This window comes from Agelaius tricolor, unplaced genomic scaffold, assembly GCF_023055355.1.
Source record: "Agelaius tricolor isolate 1412-34295 unplaced genomic scaffold, bAgeTri1.0.p SCAF_23, whole genome shotgun sequence".
In the NCBI taxonomy this organism is placed as follows: domain Eukaryota; kingdom Metazoa; phylum Chordata; class Aves; order Passeriformes; family Icteridae; genus Agelaius; species Agelaius tricolor.
In genome coordinates, this window is record NW_027269283.1 from 6,674,150 (window position 1) to 6,687,965 (window position 13,816).

General features: G+C 42.1%; 1 protein-coding gene across 1 annotated transcript; it reads left to right on the forward strand.

Moving 5' to 3' along the window:
- The first annotated feature begins 1,707 nt into the window (after positions 1-1,707).
- RAD21L1 (RAD21 cohesin complex component like 1) lies at positions 1,708-13,454 on the forward strand. Its single transcript, XM_071446713.1, has 13 exons — positions 1,708-1,866; positions 2,023-2,152; positions 3,631-3,730; positions 4,688-4,794; positions 5,159-5,344; positions 5,960-6,061; positions 7,041-7,151; positions 8,159-8,388; positions 9,228-9,330; positions 10,048-10,187; positions 10,882-10,962; positions 11,526-11,603; positions 12,380-13,454. Exons 1-13 carry the CDS (start codon positions 1,723-1,725, stop codon positions 12,569-12,571), a joined length of 1,704 nt encoding a protein of 567 aa, XP_071302814.1. The 5' UTR covers positions 1,708-1,722; the 3' UTR covers positions 12,572-13,454.
- Positions 13,455-13,816: the final 362 nt, after the last annotated feature.

Genomic DNA, 13,816 nt, shown 5'->3' on the forward strand with positions numbered 1-13,816 from the left:
TGGGCATCAATGAGGGTGGCTCCCTTCTTGCAGGGCATGGAGTTCTCAGACAGGTTTGGTGCCCTGGATAGGTAGTGGATACCTGCCCTTGGGCTCGTGGGAGGTTCCTGCAAGTCCCCATTGGGATACACCACTCCAAGGATGATTTATAGCAAAAAATCCCTCTCCTTTCCCAAACATCTGAGCCCCAGCCCAAAGGCAGCTGGAGGGATGGAGCCCTGCTTGCCACTATGACCAGATGCAGAGCCGCACTGGGATGAGGCTCAGCACTTTCCTGGTGATAATTAAGATCTCATTATCTTCAGCTAACACCAGGGAGACAGGGAAAACCTCAGGTGCCTTGTGATATGGCAACAGCTGATGCTCCGGGCTGTGCCTGGGAGCAACGGGAGCCTCGCTTGTTCTGCCTGAATATAAAGCATGGAAAGCATGAAGCAGAGGGTGAAAATCTATTTTTTTCCTGGCTGGTGACACCTAAGTGTGCAAACATGCTGTCTTCTCTCAGGGGTGGCTGGAGCTGACACAAATGGATGGCTGTGCACCTTTTGCCTTTCCCCCCCTGCACAGAGGTCCGACCCGAGGCTCTGTTGGTTTTTGTTTGGCTTTTTTTTTGTTTTCTTCTGCGAATTTCCTTCACCAGGGGACTTTTATCAGACGTGTCTGGAGCCACGCAGGAGCGCTGCTCACCTGCAGAGAAAGAGATGGGGCGGTGTCTGCAAAAGGGCACTTAGAACGTCAAGGGTGACAGGGATTGGCAGGAGAATGGGAGGGGAAGACAAGGAGAGGAGAGTGAGATCGCTTTCCACTCTCATGAGCCCAAAATGAGGGTTGCGACAATGTGTTCCGGAGCACGCGTGGCTCCTGCTGGCGAGCCCCAGAAGGCGGGGGCCATTGACAGCGGCAGGTCGCTGCGGAGGGCTCCGTGGCTGTGCGGGGCCGTGCCGAATGGACACGGGCCCTGCGGGGGCTCTGAGGGGGGGCCCGCTCTGGGACCCCCCCGCGGCGCCTTCCCGCCCTCGGCCGAGCCGCGGCTGAGGCCTGAGGAGGGTCCGCCCGCCCTGCCGAGCCCCCTCAGCGCCTGTGGATCCCCCTCGACCCCCGGGCTCCTCATCCCCGCAGGGCTCCTCAGCGGCCGGCTGTGCCCATCCATCCCTCAGGATCCCGCTAAGTCCAATACGTCCCGCCTGGCATTGCTTAGGCCCCTTGTCCCCTCAACGTCTTGGTCACCCCATCCCTTTAGGTCCTGCTAAATCCTCAGGGCCTGGCTGGCTCCCCCTGTCCCCTCAGGCAGCACTAAATCCACCCTGACCCATCCTCTAAGGATCCCGCCAAATCCCCCCTGCCCGCCCTCTGAGGGTCCTGCTAAATCCTTTCATTCCCTCGGTGCTCTCAGGGTTCTCCTACTCCCTCAGCGCCCAGCTGGGTGATCCCAGCCCTTCTGGACCCCACTAAATCCTCACATCCCTTCAATATCTGCCTGGGTGCCCTGTCCCCTCTGATCCCATAAATCCGCTCGTCCCCTTCAGTGCCTGGGTTGTGTCCCCCCATCCCCTCAGATCCCACTAAATTCCCCCTTCCCCACAGCACCTGACTGGTTCCCCATCCCCTCAGATTCCATTAAATCCCTAATCCCACTTGGGGCCCCAGGACCCATCTCCTTTTGCAAGGGGAAGAGCTCAGGGAATTTTGTCAGGGCTGCCCTGAGACCTTTGGCCAGGCACCATGTTCTATGTCCATTTGCTCATCAACAAGCGGGGGCCGCTGGCCAAAATCTGGCTGGCTGCCCACTGGGAGAAGAAGCTGACCAAGGCACACATCTTTGAGTGCAATTTAGAGACCACTGTCAAAAAAATCCTCTCCCCAAAGGTAGGCTGTGGCATGAGGAGGGATCTCCCACAGTGTCCTGGGGTGGAGGTGTTGGTCTCTTGTAGAGAACTCTGTTACTTCTGTGTAATATTTTAACATTTTTGCCAAAAATACTAACTCCTGAACTACTTTTGTTTTAAATTTAAATCCTCACAGTTTGCTATAGCTCTGCGAACCTCTGGACACTTACTCCTAGGGGTGGTGCGGATTTACAACAGGAAAGTAAAGTACCTCTTGGCAGACTGCAATGAAGCTCTGACCAAAATGAAGACAGCCTTTCGTCCAGGTATACACAAAATTCAGCATTTTTTCATCTGTGTCCTCTACAGATGCTCTCGTTTTACAAATTAATTTTCTGTTAAATACACATTACTGACCCCAAAGGAAACTGAACATACTAGCATCTACTGCTGGTCTGGCTTAATTTAGTGCCATTTCAGGTCTTTGACTCCCTTAACAGAAGCAGTATCTTAAGTGGGCTTACAAGGAGATGCTTGAGTTCAGCCTCCGTTACTAGATAATTAATTTTAATTTCTGATGACACCAACAACATGTCTAACAGTGTCAGTGCCAGACCTGACAGTGTGTTTTGAGCTCTAGCCATGTAGACAGGGAGAAGGGAGCTGAGATGACTGGAGCCTTTTCCAACAGGCTCTGTATTTGTCATACTTAGGCAATAAATGGGAGGCACTGTTGTCTAAAAAAAAGCCTGAGAACACCAGTGTCTACTGCCAGTTTTAATGTGCTTTGTGACCTGGTCTGTTTGCAAAATAGTCAATAATTACTCTGCATTATTCTCAAGGATATGATCACAGAATTATAGAATCACAGAACCATTTAGGCTGGAAAAGCCCTCCAAAACCCAGTCCAACTGTTCACCCAGCACTGCCAAGGCCACCACTAAGCCATGTCCCCAAATACCACATGTCTTTCAAATCCCTCCAGGGATGGTGACTCCAGCATTACCCTGGGCAGCCTGTGCCAGGGCTTGAAAACCCTTTTAGGGAAGAAATTTTCCCTTAATATGCAACTGAAATCTGCCAGCCACAACTGGTGGCTATTTTGCAGATAGATCCTATAGCAACTTGGAGAGCACCACACTCAGTGAGCTCAAGAGCACATAACAGTCACCACTGCTGCAACAGAGACTTTACCTAGATAGAAGGGGGGAGAAAAATCTCAGCAGAAGTGGTAAAATGCTGAAAGAGGCTGTTCAGGGATGCTGTGAAATTTGCATCAACAGAAATAGACAGAAGTGATCTGACTTTGAAATTAACCCTGTTCTGGGTAAAAGGGTGGGTTGGATGACCTTGAGAAATCCCTCTTCATGTGAATTTTTCCAGGATTTCCAAGTAATTGGCAGTCTGAGTACATAATTATTTGATGCTGGAGAACAGTGTTATGGAGACAGAGCAGAGGAAAGGAAAACACAGTGGTTCATTTGCAGTGCTGTGAAAGACTCTGGGCTAGACATCAGCTGGGAGAACCTTCCAGGGACTTAAAGCAGCTGCTCACCAACACAAGTACTTGCATATTTCAGGCCCCGTTGCAGCAGACTCTTTTGTAGCTGTCTGTAAAAAATAGATCATCTTAAGGACATGGAAACTGAAATTCCACTTTTGGGTGCCTAAACTTTACCATTCTGTGATTTAGAATGGCAGCAGTCCCTCCTGACAGGTTTATGGGCTTATTATACCTACCTGGGAGAGAAGACTACTTTTATTTTATTGATACTTATTTTGTTATGTTGTCTGTTTATTTCAGGGCTTCTTGACCTTCCAGAAGAGAACTTTGAGGCTGCTTATCAGTCCATTACATTACCTGAAGAATTTCATGATTTTGAAGCACCACTACCAGATGTAAAGTAAATGCTTCCCTAGTATTTATTCATTCTTTTAGAATTTTCAGAAGTAAAAGCTATACACTTGCTGTTATCTGATTGAGACTCAGATTGGGTTGTTTTGATTTAGTAACTGAATTCTCCTAAATTCTGAGTTCTACAGCCACAGGCATTGTGCTTTGGTAGTTTTCCTCAGTCCTCTAAATCAACAGACCTTCACAATGGAATAATGTCTTGAACTTAGACTTCAGGATTTTAAATTGTCTGAGTGAAGGATGCAAACAGCTTTCTGAACCCCAAGAGAAGAGATAAAAATTAGTAATAATCCTGAAAGATGTGGCCAGTAACCACACAGTGTTGCACTGTTCCACTGGGTAGCTTCATTTTGTTTCTGCTCCACTGCTCTCTGGGACTGGGGTGTTTTATCAGCAATAGTCAGCCTGGCTCCTGAGAAAAAGCCAGCATATTTCTTATGCTTTTTTGACACAAAGCAGCACTAATGTAGAAAACTGATAAAAACCAGGAGGCTAAGTCATGTTTCTGATGGCTCTGATGCCCCAAAGGTCCAGGACAAGAGATTTCCACTGAGGGTTGCTCTGTACCTCCTCATAAATATGGTTTGATGGGATCAGTAAGGGTTTATTATTTTGTAAGTACAGCTGCAATATAATACACTTTATTCAAGTGCCTCAGTGTGCTGACTCTGTAAAGGTGCCTTTTCTACCTGCCCAAGAGTTGTGTAATTTGATTTAAAAGATGTTTCACTAATTAGTTGCCTTCTGACAAGGGTCTGGTAGGTATCAGGGCTTGGGAACAAAATCACAAAAGCCCAAGTTTAGAGGCAAAAGGGAGTGGACAAATGTGGGGGCTTGTGATAAAATGCCAGGATTGAAGGCTGTGTAGAAACAAGTTTTCACATTCCAGCTGAATGCTCAATGTGTTTCAGTTCACTCTATATTTTTATAATATTTTTTTCATCAGGGCCATTGATGTTGCTGAACATTTTACCTTGAATCAGAGCAGAGCTGAAGAAATCACACTTACAGAGGATTATGAAAGCAGTATACTTCTCTGTGATAGAAACTTTGGTGAGAGTAGTTGAGAAAGTGGAAGAATTTCATAAGGGGAAGTGTGTTTTATGTGAGCTCTTTCCATGTGTGAAAAAGCTGTGATTAGAGGTCCATTTGTTTCATGCATTTGCTGATTGGCCTATTATGCTGTTTTAGGATTAAAATTTTGTGTAAGCAATATAATCTGGTGTCAGACACTGAGGACCAAACCAAACATTTCCTGCTTTTATTAAATTAGATAACATTGTTTATTCTTTATTCCATTTGAGGTATGGGATGTCTTGCAACCTTTTAAAAATTACTTGAAAAATTAGGAAATTGATACATCTGAGTTTACAATAACTCACCCAGATGAGGGATCAGGAATTGTGTGTTCCCTCAGATGAAGAAGCAGAAGCCCTGAGGAGACAGAGCTTCTTTGAGGGCAGTGTCCTGACGAGCAGTAACAGTCTGATGGCCGATCCCAACTCAGCCAGCACCAGCGGAGACAAATCTGTGCTGCACGAAGATGTTTACTGCTTCCAGGATGACCATTTTGGGGATGAGGAGGATGCTGCAGATATGATTGGTAGGGTTTGCCACAGCAAAGAGAATTGGTTCCTTTCCAAATATTTTTATTCTTACAGGAAAACAGTCAAGACAGCAGCAAAGCAATTGTTGTCAAACATAAATTCTGTGTTAGTTGTTGTTTTCATACATATATTTTTACTCCCTGTCACTAAGTCTATGATCACTTAGACACTGCCAAATCAAATTGGTTTAAAGGCTGTATTTCATTATTTTAGAATTAAAGGCATTACATTTATGCTTAATGTTTAACAATTAATTTTGTTTTTGAAGGTGAAATAGTGCAGTGTTTTTATCCTTACTGTTGTAATAACAAAGGCAGCAAAGTAGTTTCTGGATCATTATGGCTTAGAGCATTTATGTAAACCTTACAGATTGATACCTGTTAACACTATTAAGGCCATATTAGAAAAAAAAGAAGGGTGGAAATCTCAAACTTGGGACTAATCCCCTCCTTTGTGTGCTGCTGCAGACAGCCACACCACTGCCAGCCATCTGCAGAAGCTGAGCTTGCTTTCTTTGCAGAGTATTAACCTTGACTAACATTGGGCTGTATCAGACTATTTCATGACTACTAAGGCTTAGAATGATTAAAACTATGTGCTTTGTATTTAAGAAATCTTGTTGAGAGATGAGCAAAATGTCCTAGATAAAGACATTCTTGATGTGGAGGAAGCACGTCCTTTGTCACAAGATCTGCCAGAGAACAGCACAGCCAGTGAGTTTGCAGTGTCTGCTCCATCTCACATAAACTCTCTGTTCCTGTGTTAATGCCTAATGTCACTCACATTCAGCTTTTTGTAGTATCCTTGTGCCTTTTTCCTTTCTTCATTTATTTCACTTTTTTTTTTTCCCTAAACTGCTTCATCCACCATTTTAGGATAATTTTATTTGATTTAGGGATTCCAAATTTGTAACTTAGAAACACCTTGCTTAGAAACACCTTCATGTGACATCCTGTTGGATATGCTGTTGGTCCACCCTGCTGCTCACAGCATGATGTCCCTTTTGAGGGGGAAAGAAACCCAAATAAGGCTGTACAGTAACAGTGAACTTTCCTAGTGAGAGCTTAAGAGGTCTTTTCCAACAGAAACAATTCTGTGCTTCTATTTCTGGCTTCATATTTCTGCAACAAATGACACTTAAGTAGCTCATAAAGGTGCTGTTAATCTTCTTTTGGTTTGATGTTGATGAAAGAAATTAAGCTTTGATAACTATTTCTGAGAAATTTTTGCTATCTTAAATCCTTACTCCCCTATCAGAGTGTTCGTTTAAAACAGAGAATTCTGGAACAACTTTAAAGGGATAAAGTGGCTCTTGCCTCTCCTTGCTCTATTGCTGGTGCTGCTTGCTCCTTTTCTGTTGACAGAGATGTCTCCACTGCCATGCACTTGCCTGAAACTGGAAACAGATAGGGATTGCAACTAAACACCTTTGCCCTGAACACTTTCTGTTGTGTGGGGTTTCTCCAGATCTGTCTCTGCTCTGGCCTGGTCATTCTGGGATCAGTGAAGTGTAGAGTATTGAGACTATGAGAAGGAACTGGTGAACATAAGTGAGATTATAAACAAAACTACAGTTTCCTATTTCTCGCTGGTTTTGTCCGGTAGCATTCTCTGTCATGTGATTGAGAAATTAATCCATATTATAATTTTTCTTTTTTTTTAATTTGGGTTATTTGCTGGGTTTTCTTGCAGTTGAGTCCAACTGTGCAGACACCATTGTTAAGGATGGAAATCAAACAATGAGTGATACAATCCTTTTGTTCCAGGAAGAAGGATTTGTGCTTGAGCCAGTTGATGATACAGGTCAGAAGTTGATCTGTTTCTGATAAATGTTTGCATTAACTGGATTTGGTTTGCTTCTTAGTAGTGAAAATATTTGCAATATAGATTATTCCCACTTTAGATTTCATCTGCTCCTACTGTCAGTAGTTCCTTTTTACAGTAAATATTATACAAACCCAGTGTCAGGTTATTTATCTCAGCTGCCCAAATTTGTGCTTGCAGTTTCTTCCATGTACCAAGTCAAGTTTTGTTGCTCTTCAGCTCTGGTAGCATTGCAAGCTTGGCCTTGGGGGTGGTACTGAAGATTCACCTGAAAAACTGTAATTGCCAGTCACACATCAATGACTTTTATATTTAAAATCACAATTCTAAAACTTTCAAGCCTTTGGAAAACATTGGTTTGTGAACTTTTAACAGGATTCAAGGTGAAAAGTATTACATTTCCTCTGCAGAGGAAATCTAAATGTCCCCTATCACATATGTGGCTGTTTATGAATAAGCAAGCTCATGTTGACAGCAATATTTACAATATTGGAATTTTCTGGCCTGCCCAAATAATATCCAGGAAGTTATGACTATATAAGTAATCGTTGCCTTTCTTTTGTGTTTACATCTTGATTAAATTGCTAAAGGATTAAACTGACAAATACAGATATTAATTATGAGGTAATGAAACCTCTGAGTGCATCAGCAGTTCCTGGAGCATTTAACTTCCTGATGAATTAAAGCTTATTCAGTCTTGTTGCTCTATTGTGTCTTTTCATTATGTTGTCCTGTACCCAGCTCTTTATTAAAAGAGTCATTTGTCTTCCAAAATTAAACATAAGGGAATTTCCAACAAAAGAGTACAAAGAGTGAAAACTTCATAGAAACTTTTGAAGGAATGGCCTGTGCACTTGTACTTTGATTTCCAAGTCTAGGCAGTGTTCAGAAGGTCGGCAGCCAGGTTGATTCACGGGGCTTTTTTTGTGTGCTTAATGTCCTAGGAATAGACCTTAAGACTTGTTATTAATACTTGCTTTATGTAGGTGCCACCCAGAGGAAGAAAAAACAAAGAAAGAGGAAGCTGCTGGTGGATGTGGAGAAGAACCTGAGCTGCCAAACCATTTACAAGCAGCTCTCCAACTCCACTGACCTCCTGGCCACGCTGGACCTCGCTCCCCCTACCAAGAAAACGATGATGTGGAAGGAGTGGGGAGGTGTGGATAAACTCCTGTCCCATTCTTCACAGCCTATGATTCATGATCAGCTGCAAAAGGTAAACATCAGTTCCTTGTGGGGTCTGTGCCACTGTGCAGAATCCAGGATTGTTGCAGAGCTGGGATCTGACTGGGAGAGTTTTGCAGACTCTGATCTGAAGTTGGAGCTGGCTGCAGGTGTGCCCTGAGCATTGCTGTGCAGTACAGGTCAGCAGACACCTGATGGTTTGCACACTCACCACTGTTTCATCATCTGTGGGGTCACAGCCTTAACCTTCTGCACTCCAACAAGTGAAAAACTACAAAAGGAACACGAGAGCTGATGTTTCATTTCACACACTGGTGCCTGACTGAACTTGTACTGAGACACAACTTTTTACTTTTCTGTCTATTTCTTTTATGTTTTCTCCTTTGTTGTATTTTTTCCTGGTTTATTTCCTCTTTGTAATCAATTTGAGATATTTTTTGTTTATATTTATTTAAAGGTACATCAGACATTAGTAGTAGAATATTGTTTGATGGATTTGGAAGGGTTCACTGCAGCAGTGCAGCTTCACCACTTAGAGTCCAGCTGCAGAATTACAACTTGCTCTTTAAGAAGATGAAAACTGCAGATGTTTCTTTCTTTCATCCTTCCCTACTGGCTGGCTTCAAGAAAAATGATTCAAGCTGCTCCTAAGATTTTTTTTTTTTTTCATGGAATTCATGTCAGAGCTGCAGAAAGCTATTGCTTAAAAACAAACAAAAAAAAATTGCAGATTTTCAGAGTGACCTAATTCAAATACTGAAATTCTGGGTTGCAGTCATTAACATACAGCTCATATTCATATTTTGTGTTGATGTTTGTAAATAATCTGACATGATATTCTGAAAGCAAACAAAAAATAATTATTTTCAGTTCTTTGAAAAATGCTTCAAGAATGACAGATTTAAGATGAGAGCAAATGGAATACGGAGGATGTCTGAAATGAAAGAAATGAGAAAAGAGCAAGACACTACAGGTAATATTTTAATTCTGTTGTGCAGAATTAGGTGTTAGAGAGTATTTTCTATTCTACATAATGTTTGAGAGACACAAGACGTGTTGTTGTGCAGTATTACACAAATTACTACTTTGCTGTTCTTTTGTTTCTTAGAAATTAAATGAAATCTAAGTTTTTTCTTCCTTGTGGCATAAGAAGATATTTTTTGTTTCATCTTTGGTTTCTCTAATTATCTCTGAAACTACAGCTTTGGGTAATGTTGCTTGTGGGGTTTTTTCCAATATAATTGAAAAAAAATAGCTTCCCACTTATCCTAAGCTTAATCAAGGTCCTCTCCAAAATTCAAAATTAATGTAAAAAGTTCTACTTGTATCTGGAAGATGTGTTTGGTTAATATCAGGCAAGAAGAAGTGTTCCATTTTAGATCTTCTGAGAAGGATGTATCCACTTTCATTCCTTTGCTCTGCTGGGAACCTAACCTGTCTCAAAAATTAATTAACAAACCCACCTCCTGTGAGTCCATAAAGGTCAACTTTCAGAAAAGGAAAACCTGCCTTAGAAGGTTCTTCTTCCATGATTCTGTTGAGAATGATGTTTCTTCAATATTTGCTTATTCTGGCTCTTCCTCTCAAAGACTGTGAACTTCTGTGTGATTTTTGGTTTTCAGTGGGTTTTTTTTTAAGGATGGTGATTCACAGTAATTTCCTCTTCAACCTTGGTTTTCTATTAATACAGAGATGCTGCCAGTAGAAGAGCCAAGTTACCTGCAGGAGCCAGCTCATTCCGAGACTGGGAGAAAAATTAGAAATGATTCCTTTATGTTGACATCACAGAATGACAGAAATGAAACCAATGAGAACTGTGGTGAAATTATAGTGAGCAGTTTTCCTCAGTTTTAGAGACCTAAGTGTGCCTATTGGTTCCACTTTTTGCTAAGTTTCCATTTAAAACATCTTAAGAAATTACTAATGTTTGGAAAGGATGCTAAAAACAGTCAAGAGAGCATTAAGTACCTTGTGTGATGAAAGTTTCTTTATAATTTGGTGAACTCCCACAATGAATGAATGATTAATTAAAATGTTTATTAATCAGCATAGATTACAGTTTAATCACTAAGTATACATGAGAGCTTAATATTGAATATGAAATAGTGTACTGAAGAGACAAATATAATCTTTATAAAGCAGAAAATTTACATTTTGGGTGTCATACTAAGGAAATATTGAGGAAATACTTAAGAAATATCTCTTCCATCTTCACTTCTGCTAAAGGGCATTCTTTAGAGAATATGAGGCTCATTAATGCTGAAAAGTGATGAAATTGGAGCTAATGGCAGCAGAAAATGTGTGCTCCATGCCTGAACTCTGCCCATAGGTTTAGTTTCATCTGTAGATAAATCCTACAGCAAGGTCCTTCCCTGTATCAGGGAAGACATGGTAGAAATAACAGCTTATTAACTTATTTTGGAAAACTTCATTACAATAAATTCTTTGAGAAGAGCTGTGTAAAGGGAACTGCACTGTGTGCATAAATGGCCAGGCCTAGTGATTGTCTTCTTCATGTTCACAGGAGGATGGAGCAGCTTTCTCCGAGAGCTCAAAAAATTCCCTGGGCCAGGAGGTTGAAGCACAGCAGGTGGAGGTGCCAGAGGTGTGTGTCCTAAGCTGATGGCCCTGGCTTGTTTCAGGAGATAACCCTGTTTCTCAAAAAAACAAAAAAAAAAAATAGCATCATGAACTTACAGGGAGTTTTGCTTCCTGTGAGCAGGAAATAATTTCAGCCTTGCTGGGTCTGAGGATGTTCAGGTACTCTGAAACCAGGGCAGTCAGCTGCAGGCTTCAGAGGTTAAACCCAAAATCCCAAGCCAAATATTTGAATATCTCTTATATCTCTTTAAGCCCCTGTCAGTACAAATCGTGTCAGAATCCCAGTCCCACAGAGCAGTACCTGGCTGTGGAGCTGCCTCACTGGGACCTTGTCCATGTTGCACTGAGCTATCTCTGAGCACAAAGCACACAGGTCCCATTCTTTCCTTTGTTTCACACAGCCTTGTGTGAGCACAGAGGTGTCAGAGGCTCCAGATTCCCTGAGTTTGGCCATTCAGATACCCAGCTCCATCTGGATTTTTAGCCAGCCTGGAACTCTTGTCCTTTTTCTCGTGGTGTGTGACTTTTCACAAACCCTTACCAACTTTCTGTTTACTTCCTCTCAAGGAGGAAACAACGACCGGGAAAGACAATGAAGAAATAAGATGGGGCAAAAGAACTCTTCGGTTACAAAAAACTTTACAGGTACCAGTACTGGATTTTGTTATTAGATACCAAAAGCTGGTGTTGATTTCAGCTGGACCATGTTAGAAAAGCTCTTCCTTCTACTGTCCATTGTGTCTCCCCTTCTCACGTGCAGCATGCACTTTTTTTGGTATTTCTCTGGAAAATCAGGATTCTAGGTCTTGATGTGTGGTGTTCCTTTGCACAGCTGCTGGAATTACTAAAATTTTCTGAAGGCTCTTTTTTTGTAATGTATTTCAAAAGTCTGTGCAAATAGTAAATAAATATTTACACCTAGGTACAGCCTTTAAAAAACAAGAGATAACTGAGCCCAAAGAACTGCTCAATTGTACTTATCGTTATCAATCACAAAGCATGATGGAAGCACTCCACTAGTGTAATGGAATTCTGTGGAATTGTAGGTTTTAGTAACACACATAAGTACCAACCCTATTATGGCATTAAAATGTGAAGAATCACTTCTTTAAACACAGATGGAAGATAGCCAGAGAGGTTGTGGGCTCCCCATCTCTGGAAGTATTCATGGCCAGGTTAAATGGGGCTTGGAACAACCTTGTCTAGTGGGAGGTATCCAGGGTGGGGGAGTGAGATGGTGTTTAAGGTCCCTTCCAACCCAAACCAGTGTGTGTTTCCATGATTCTATGGAGATGGGATCCTATGTGAGGCATTCAGGCAGAGATATTCCCTCTGTACAGTGCTCTCTGTTGGGACTCCATGGGCTCCCGTTTTACAGGTGGAGAAGCTGACCTGACTGATTTCTCATTTCCCTCACACAGCAACTGAAGAGATCGGGCGTGTGTTCCTTCAGTTTCCGGGAACTCTGCCAGAGAAACACCCGGAAAGAAGCTGCAGCCACATTTTACATCTTTCTGGTGCTGAAGAAGCAGCAGGTCCTCGAGCTGCGGCAGCCCAAGCCCTTTGCTGACCTCACAGCCACTGCTGGGCCCATGTTTGACAAGATCAGATAAACTGATCAAAATACAGCTTGGGTTGCATTTTCTAGCAAATAGTTTTCCTGGAAAAAGGATGGAATGTCTTGTCAAGCTGTGGGAGATGAGCAGAGCTCCCTGTCCTCTGTACCACCCAGTCATGGCTGGTGCAGGGGTCCTGCCCCAGGTGATCACTACAGGGCTTATTATTAATATTTATAGTTACATGATGAGTTTTATGATAGTTATACAATATGTTAATAAAATATCACTAAAATATATATTCTACGTAAGAGATTTACATTGTGGAGGATTTTATAAAAGTCCTCAAAGGAATTTTATAAAAATCCTCAAAGGAATTTTATAAAAGTCCTTCAAAACCTTTCTCAAAGACTACCTTTGGAGCTTAAATTATTTTTGACAAGGCTCTAATACCATCAGTAAGAGTTATCTGTTTACTCTCTGTAGCAAAAAAATTTAGATTATTTAAAATTTTTCCTGTCAACGAATGTTCACTATTTCATATTTTAAGATCTAGCAGGGTACTGTCTCCAGTGTTGCTTTTGTGTCTTCAGGCAGACAGAGATTACACTGGCCCTAGAAGAGTCCAGAAGCTGCAGCAAGAAATTCTATTTCTTAGAAATCCTGCATTTTCAGATTTCACAGAGCTTTTTAACTTATTAACACATTTATTCATATGTAGATCTATTTAAAAATGGATGTTAATTGAAATATTATTAATTCTTTGCATTTTTATCTAATTTAGGATAAATTTTATCCCTTTTACTGTTATTTTCTGAAGCTCTTGGTTTCCAGCTGCCTCCCACCTGGAGGAGGAATGGTTGTGCCCCACTCAGCTGCTTTGGTGCTGTGGGGACATCGCTGTTCCTTCGTGTGGAATCAATAAATATCAGAAAATGTTTCCTTTGCTTGTTGTTATTTCTTCTGAAGGATCAAATCCTATGGGTTCATCTCAGAGTGAGGGACTTGGTGATTTTACTTTAAATGGGAAAGGATGGGTGCTCTTGTCACCCAACTTCCAGTGGCACTGTTTGTCTGTGCCCACTAATGTGTGTGGTTCCTGTCCCACAGGATTTGGGGTGGTTTGGTTTTCAGGGTCTGTTTAAGGAGTAAAAAGGCTTTAAAAGAGGTGAAGCCCCAGTGTGGGGCATGGGGTGGCCATTGGCTGTGGGGGTGTTCCAGCTGAGTGTCCTTTCTGGACAGGAATATTTCATTAAATAAGTATTGGGCCTGTGCTGCTGTTCTCTGAGGGGTCCATTTTCT